Source organism: Eumetopias jubatus, unplaced genomic scaffold (genome assembly GCF_037043125.1).
Source record: "Eumetopias jubatus isolate StellerSeaLion01/CBP00866 unplaced genomic scaffold, mEumJub1_p1.0 scaffold_9, whole genome shotgun sequence".
Taxonomy (NCBI): domain Eukaryota; kingdom Metazoa; phylum Chordata; class Mammalia; order Carnivora; family Otariidae; genus Eumetopias; species Eumetopias jubatus.
Window position 1 is genome coordinate 119,920,910 of NW_028274815.1, and position 8,582 is coordinate 119,929,491.

Below are 8,582 nucleotides of genomic sequence, written 5' to 3' on the forward strand. Positions count from 1 at the left end.
GCAAAGCTTCGCTTGCACAGCTTCTCTGTACATGAGTGTAACCTGCCTTGTAACCTGCATTTCTTCCTATGTCATTCTTCCAGCATACTTTTTTTTCTTCCGTATGGTGTGGATGCCCCATAGTGTATCTACTGAATCCTTTTGATCTCTAAGAAACATGGTCTCAGCCCCTATCAAGGACCAGGCACCTCGCAGATGCCAAGATGTCCTAGACACAACCCCTAGCTGCAAAGAACTTGCTACCTGAGGGGCAGCAGCTGATTAAATAGGCTGTGATAGCCCAGAATGTGATGGACGTCCAGGTATGGGCACCTGTCCATGTTGGAATTTAGGAAGGGCTTCGTGGAAGTGAGTCTTCCTAAGATGAGGTTGTGTGTGCCATCTAGGCATTGTGGAGTGGGGTGGGATGGAGGGAGCATTCCAGAGAGGGATTAGCATGAGCAAAGGCTCAGGGTTCAGAAGCCTGCTGAGGGAGTGAGCTGCAGTTGAGTGTGGCTGGAGCATGGGGTCGCTATAGAGGAGTGGAGGGGGGTGCAGTAGAGAGGTCAGTAGGCCCTGCACGTCCTGATGAGAGGCTGACCTTGGTCCCCTGTGCTGCATGATGTATTACACACTCAAGGCATGGTCTCTGGGCTCAGGTCCTTATTCTGTCACCACCGTTACTGAATCTTGCCAAGCCTTCGTTTTGCCAGTGGTACAAATGGGTTATCAGAACTCCTGTTACCAGGATTCACTAGTACAATGAAGTGCTCAGCATAGGGCCTGCACAAAATGAACACTTAGACATTAGCTGTTGTATGGGGGGAGGGGTCCCTAGGACTGCCCCAGGTTCCATGATTTGCTAGGAGGACTCACAGGAATCGTATATATATACATATATATATATATATGATATAATCACATATCATACTCACATATAATCATCCTCATGGCTACAGTTTGAAAGGAAATAAAGCAAAATCAGTACAGAGAAGAGGTGCATGGGGTGACGTCCAGGGGAAGGCAGGTATGAGCTCCCAGAATCCTCACCCAGTGGAGTCACACAGGACACGTTTAATTCTCCCAGCAGTGAGCTGTGACAACACATGAAATGTCACTAACCAGGGAAGCTCGTTAGAGACTCAGTGCCCAGGGTTTTTATTGGGAGCCTATCATGTAGGCACCCCCTGCCTGGCACTTACCCAAATTCCAGACTCCCAGAAGGAAGCAGGTGTTCAGCATAAACTACATTATTTGTTCAAACGTCAGGAACAGTGACTACTCTTACCAGTCAGTGGTGGAGGCCCGCCAGAAGTCCAAGTTCGCCGGTGCCAGCCAAGGATAGCCTTGTAAGTAGTCAGGCCTGCGGGTTAACTCTTTTCTGCACGTTTGTTGTTACTGTTAGGCCCACTGGACCGTGAGGGAGTCTAAGCAGGGGAATCGTTTCATTCAGTTTGAATATTAGGAAGCTATTTTTGACTGTTGTGGAAAATGGGGTATCAGGAGAGATACCGGAAGCAGGAGGCCAGTTAGGAGGCAGCTCAGAGGCTTTAGGATTGAGTCCTCCTACCAGTTTGCTGTATCTCCTGTGATCTGACCTTGAATTACTCCAGCATCACCTCTCATCACTCCCCCTTCCACCCTGTACTTTGTTCCCCAGTATGCCATGTTTTCTTGCCTCAGGGTGTTTGCACCTGCTGGTTCCCTTTGGAATACCCTTTTATGCCATCGGTATTAGTGGGCACTGTGTGGAGGATAGGTGATGTCCGTTAGGCCTTACATAACATCAGCATTTAAGGGCCTTTGGAGGGTGGAGGTGCCCATGAAGGAGGCTAAGAAAGAGGTGGTGGGAGAGGCAGGAGGAACACTCGACGGGGGGTGACGGTACAGAAGGAGAGCACAGGTATGCGCTGGCGGGCTTCACTTGTAATGACATAACTAGCACGTCGTATTACCACATGTTCAAGATATATTTCTTGATCATCGCAAAAGCCTTTCCCGTGAATTACTTTGTGAATATTAGCTGTAGAGATGCTGCCAGATTGCTCTTCCCAGCTCTCTTTTAGCTGGTTCACCCTCGTGGGGCACAGCCTCAGCTTCCGTCCCTTCCACCTTCACTTCTCTTTTTCAGCTGCGGATGTGGTAAGTGTGTGTCAGGCCAGAATTAACTCCTGATACTCAGCACTTAGGTTATGTATTCAGTGGCTCAAACGTGAACGATTTAAGACCCTGAGATGTGTACATGTACGTACTTTCTTTAAGTTTCTGTTGGCTTCTTGTTTAAATAGCAAAACATTTTAATACTCAATTATAATAGTGTTTTAAAAGTGAAATGAAGAATAAACTCAATATAAGCTCAAAAAAACCCCAGCAAAACATTTTAAACATTACTAAAATCTCAGACAATTTAAACAAGCCAAAATGAGGATAGAAAAAAACCAAAACACTTGTGGTTCAGCCACTGTGAGTTATATATATACTTTTGATTCATTTTCTTCTCTTGTATTTGATTTTAATAAACTAAAAAAAAAGAAAGATTGTTGATGGCTTGTTTTGTGACCTGTTTTGTTTGTTTTTTTTTACTTTTCAATTATTGTCTTTCTATGCCAGTAGGTATATGTCCAAGGCTTCTTTCTATGACTGTATAGTGTTCCATGGTTGTAGTCCATGTATCTTACTGCTTTTTCAGTGCTAATGATGCCAGCTACCACTTACTAACTATTTAGTCTGTGCCAGGAGTATCCCACTGCCCTACACTCATTCTGCCTGGCTCCCCCCAGAGCTTGAGGGCTCTTGTTATCCTAATTTATTGACAGTCCCTTCTTATAAGTCCCTCCCACATCAGCCCAGTCAGTCTCCTGACTTTTGTGTTTCTCTGTTTCTTCCTCTTCATCTCCGCATGCTGAGTCCACTTTATGTCGCCTGCCTGTTCAGAAAGTTCTGAAACCACCACTCCAACCTGGAGCTCCTGTGGTTGGGGGAGGGAGGTAGGAGGGAGGTGGGCAAGCAGGTGGCGACTCTGGGAAACAGGAAGCCTGGTTTGAGCTACAGAGGATGTTCCCTGCTCTGATCAGGTCAGCTGAGTTGAGGGGCTCCCCCGGGGCTGCTGACCACGGCCTTGCTCCGATAATAAGCAATGGAAACAGCACTGGCAATGTCCTGGACAACACCCCAGCCCCTTCTCTGTGCTCTCTGCTCCTGAGGCTCATTGGTCACCATAGCGAGACCCACCTCGTATCAGCCCCTGCTTCTCGAGAAGCCTCTCACAGAGTGGGCATCAGGATGGGAAGGCCTTTCCTCCAGGTGGAGTGCCCGCTCCGCTTCCTCTCTCCATCTGGCAGCTTGTGGTCGACAGCATTGGAACAGGAAGGGGGCAGCTGGGCCCTCTCTGGCCCATAGCGGCAGGTGGGTGTTCATGAAAGAGCCCGCAACCGTTGATTCTGTGAGGTCGAGTCTGGTGTGTTCTGCATTCTGTGTGCTCTCTTGGAGAGTCTGCAGCATCTCAGCTCAGCTGTATCTGGAGGGTGCAGACAGTTATGCACCAGGGCCCTCCCACGTGTGTATTTCTGGGGATACCACGTAGGGAGGGGGCTGCGGCTGGGTCTGCTGAACGCTCGCTCCTCGAGCCCTGAGGGGGAGACGGCCCTCTACTGAGTGCTCTTTGTGTTTCAGGTTCAGCTTGCTTCCAACCCTGTGCTGGATGCCTGGTATGGTGCTCGGGACTGGGCCTTGGACCACCTGGACGATGATGAAGTCTGGATCACCAGGAAAGAGTATGAAGAGAAGGGAGGAGAGTACCTCAAGGAGCACTGTGCATCCAACATCTACGTCCCCATCCGCCTGCCCAAGCAGGCCTCACGCTTCTCAGATGCTCAGGCCCCCACCAGAGGCTCGGGGGCCAGCGGAGGCAGTGCTGGTGAGCAGGCCTAGGGGGCGCCCTCTGGGACCCGGGACCGCGGTGGCCAGTGTGACGGACAGATGCTGTGCTAGCTGGGTGCGACCTGAGCCTGCTGCGGCGCTGGGCTTCAGGGTGGATTTCTCCTGGGGAGAACAGTTAAGGCACACTGGAAATTACCCTTCTGAACTGCATTCACTTGAGGGCTCCTGCAATGAAGAGACTTTAAGTGCCTTTCTGGTCTTTGCTGAACCAAGGACAAGCTGTGGCATCAGCTTCCCGCAGCAGTAAATGAAGGTGGAGTGGAGGACGGGGATGTACAAAACGTAAAAAGTTTATTTCTTCATTTAAAAAATCCTTTAAAAAAATCCTTCAAAATTTATATTGTCCGTGTAGATATTTTTCTGACTTTATTCAGAAGTTGTGTGAATGCCCAGTAGGTGGAGGCCTTTCACATGTGTATAAAGAAAAGGTATAGTGTACTTTATACATGCTTTATACGTGTGTATAAAGTAAAGATAACAAAAGTAGTCACCCACGAGATCTCAGGAGCTGGAAATGTTTTCCTCCTATTATTTCCTCTTAAAATAAGTAAAAAGGGCCCAAAGAGGGGAACCAAACTGCACGGAGTTTCTCCATCAGGGACCTGCTTTGTGCCCACTTCTCAATGGGCAGAAATGAGGCCTTAGCCTAATTTTTATTCATACTTTCTATGCTGGAAACTTTTGTACTGTATGAGGCCTTCCTGCAGATTTTTCTTTCTATGCCCACAAGTTTGTTGGCTGCTTAACTTTCTCGACCTTTCAGAAGAAAGAGAGTCTGGAAAAGGTGAATCCTGTAGCCGCCATAAACTTACATTCCCTTGTACCCTTGCAGCTTCATCTTCAATGGACAGATGTCCCCTCTCTTTTGTAGAGATAGCTCGTTGTGAACTTTTATAGAGATTGCTCGGTGTGAACTTTAACTTTGCAACATCTCTGGTAATTGAGCCCAGAGGCCCCTGAGACGCTAGTGTCCTGTCACCGAATCTATCCACTTAAATCCCAGGGAGCCTCTAGCCCATCCCTCTCATGAGGCCGCCTCAGAACCCGTTGGCTCGTGCAGCTTACCAGGGGCGATCGCCTGGATCCGCAGCCCTCGGGGCTCAGGAACTCAAGATCTGGAGCAGACAGCCGTGGTGGTGGAGACAGAAGAAGACTTGGGCCGACCCAGGGCCTCCCAGAGCCCGAGGACTGAGGAGATGGTGATAGGCATGAGCTGTGAAGAAAGGATAGTTGCCAAGAAGGTGAGGGAGGTTTTCATATCCTATACCTGGGAAGAAGGACGCCAACTGCTAGTAGGCCTGGGGGTCTCTCTCCCATAGTCAGTGGTTTCAACAGCCTGAGCGACAGTGGTGAGCTCAGCACGGCCACGGAGGCTGAGCCCTGCTGGGGAGGCCCCAGGTGGGCAGGTAAACCCAGACGTAGTTACGTAGCTGGGCCTGCGCAGGGTTTCCGTAGACTGGAACAGAGGAGATGTAGGGCTGGGCAGGCCGAGGGGCTGAGCCTTGGGCTCTCTAGTTTCATCACTCGCCCCTCACGTTAAGCCTGCTGTGACCTTCCACAGCCGCCTTAGGGGTTATGGTGGCTCTCCCTCAGGGAGGCTGCTCCTCCCTCCCTTGCACAGACCCCCTGCAGAGCACTTACCACGTGCCTTGGGCTTTGTCTCTCCCCCAGGATGGTCTCTAAACTAAAGTGTTCCCAAGAGTAGGAAGTGTTCCATTCAGTGTGGAGTATCCGCAGCGGATTTTTAATGGACGCCTAGATCTGTGACCAGAGAATATTTGAGGGTAGTCTGTCCACTCTGTTGAGAGGAACAGATCAAGAGTCCACACTGAGGACTTCCTCTCAGCCATACTGAGGCATCTGATGGTCCCCTCTGACCCCACCATGGTTTTTTCCTGGAGAGGTGGGCATGACTGCAGCTGAATGTTCTAGGGGCGGCTGTGAAGAAACAGACTCCTATAAACCAGCTTAGGGCTCTTGTGCTCTTGTGGCAGGAGGAGATAGCCTGGGGAAGGGACTGTCCTGGGTCTCTAGGACCCCCCAGCTCTGGATTTGAGTTAGGGCAGCTCTCAAGGTTGGGTGACCACAAAGAGTGATGGGGGCCCCCCCCGTCTCTGGGTACCCCGGCTGCTGCCTGCTTACGCTGCCGCTGCCTCCTTGTGGCATCTCTGGAAATAAGCAGTTTTGTCAAAGGACCCAACAAAGAAGGTAAAAAGAAAGTGAAGCAAGAGTGCAGTAAGTTTTCAAAGATGTGCAGATGAGGCTAACCCAAGAAATGGAGAAACCAGGTTCATATAAATATAATACGCAAAGATCATTTTATGCCTACCTAAGGGACTAAGTGAATAAACTGACATCTATGATTATAATAAGAACTTTGCCATTAAGTCGTTCCAAGAAAATTAGAAAATGCTAGGATGCGAGAGGATTCAAAAGCTGTAGGCAGAGATTCTGGCTGTGTACGAAGTACATTCTCGTTTCCTCCCAGGCCCATGGCTGCACTACATTTCCCAGCCTCCTGTGCAGTTGTTCTCATGGCCGTCTGAGTTCTGGTTGGTGGAATATGGGCAGAAGGACACCCATCATTTCCAGGGCTGGCTTCTATAAACCTCTCTTTCCTCCTTTCCCGATCACTGGCTGAATGGGGCGCCATCTAAGGCTCATGAGGAGTGCAGAGCCACGAAGTGGAGGGAACCAGGTCCCTAAGTGACTGCCTGGAACAGAGGCTCTGTAAATTCCTCCCCCTGTGAGGAAGTAAACTCTCACTGTGTTAAGCTGCAGAGCTCTTAGGCCTTATCTGTTATAGCAACTAGCATTTTTCCAACAAAAATTTTAGGTTGCAAATAAAAATGTCATTAACTCCGTATTAAACAGGGATTTGTTGGGAAAAATAAAAAATAGTATGAAATAAGGAGAATAGCATGATAGTTATTCCTTCATTCAGGAAATGGGAATGATCATTTCTTTTACCCTGTAGGAGGATTAAATGAGATAATGAATGGAATCACCTAAGGATTTGCACCAACATAGCAGACTTCTGATTTAGAAGAGCCCCTGCCCCCAACCTGCTACAAAGTTAGACAATAACTAAACAAAAAGTTGTAATGCTGAACCTGACAGAGAACATCATAGCTGTCATAGAAAATCATAGAAATCAGAAATGAATACAAAAAAAATCAAGGCCAGAGTGGTAACCACAAGTAGGCACTGAGGCAGACCGAGATGAGCCCTAGGGGTGGACGGGGACTGCTAAGCCCCGGGAAGTCCCTCAGGTAGACTGACCTGCCCCTTGCTTTCCCTTTCTGTTCCCTTCTTTCCATGATGTCCTCTCCTTTATTCTCCCTGTTTTGCTTATGTCTGTGAGCAGCCACCAAGACCCAAGCACTCTTCCTTCTGCCCCTTGCCCATCAGGGCTCCTTTTCCTTTCCTAGGCCCAGGGAGCCCTGTGGAATCGTTATTCCAGGGGCTTAGGAGGCATTTCCTATAGCACACATTTTCACTGACCAAAATCATCATGAGGTCAAGAGGAGTCTGTGCTATAGGGAAATTCGAGGTGATACAGTGGGTTGAATTGTGTTCCCCCAAAATGACATGTCCATGTCGTAACCCAGTGACTACTTATTTGGAAATAGGCTCTTTGCAGATGGAATTAAGGACCTGGACGTGAGATCAGCCTGGATTTAGAGTGGGCCCTCAAGCCAGTGACTGATGTCCTTATAAAAGAAATGACACCGGGAAGAAGGCCATGTGAAGACAGAGGCAGAGACTGGAGGAAGGCAGCCACAAGCCAGAAACACCAGGAGCCACCAGGAGCCACCAGAAGCTGGAAGAGGCCAGGAAGGATTCTCCCCTAGAGCCGTCATAGGGAATATGGCCTGATGACACCTTGATTTGGTATCCAGAACTGTGAGGGAATAAATTTCTCTTGCGTTAGGTACCATGTTTGTGGTCATTTGTTACAGACACTGATGTCAAGGTTAAAGCTGGGAAGGTATCTGGGTATGGGTGGGAAGCTTTTAAGCCATAAAGAAGCAGATAACTTGCCCACAAGATGGAGGAGTCCTAGCAATAGCAGGACCTAGATAACAAAGGCCTATCCCCAGATAAGGAGTAGAGAGGAGGGGTTTGGAAAGTGCGCAGGACCAGAGCTGAGGGTACTGGAGAGGCGCCCCTTCTGGGGATGAGGGAGGCCCCCAGGCTGTCTGAGGTGGTATAGGGGGAAGCGTGGAAGGGGCTGGCACCTGGAGACTTATTACAGCAACAGAGGATCAGAGGAAGCTTGACACGCAAAGGTGCCAAATACTGGAGAATCTGCCTTGCTGCAGCTCCAGGAGGGGGCGCCCCTGAGAGACTTGGAGACCCACCGGACCCCTCTCCCTGCCCTGTTCCTCACCCATATCCTCCTGCTAATAGTTGCTCAGGTAAATCTAACATGCCCAAATATGAACATTAATAAACCAGCACCCTAATGGGGATACTGCAAGAAAAAAACAAAACCAGAAAATTCAAAGTGAAACTTATGAGCAGAAAACACGGGAAAAAAAGCCAGAAGGAAATTGTAATGCAGCATTCCAACAGGAATTAAAATAATTAGACAAGCAAATGCAGCTGTGAGGACATCACAAAACAAATGAGAAGTTTTAAGTAGAAAGGACCAAGCGGAT

At 48.9% G+C, this 8,582-nt stretch overlaps 1 protein-coding gene across 3 annotated transcripts in view; it reads left to right on the plus strand.

Moving 5' to 3' along the window:
- The window catches only part of ACTR5 (actin related protein 5), a 29,791-nt gene extending 21,936 nt beyond the window's left edge, over nt 1-7,855 (plus strand). For 2 of the 3 annotated variants that reach the window (XM_028121954.1, XM_028121955.1), the window contains one exon: nt 3,652-4,256. In XM_028121954.1, coding sequence (XP_027977755.1) covers nt 3,652-3,909 — 258 coding nt within the window. In that variant the 3' untranslated portion in view covers nt 3,910-4,256. Of the gene's footprint in view, nt 1-3,651; nt 4,257-4,921; nt 5,160-7,550 lie in introns of those variants that run through there. The other variant, XR_003612084.2, reaches the window with a different exon arrangement.
- Nucleotides 7,856-8,582: the final 727 nt, after the last annotated feature.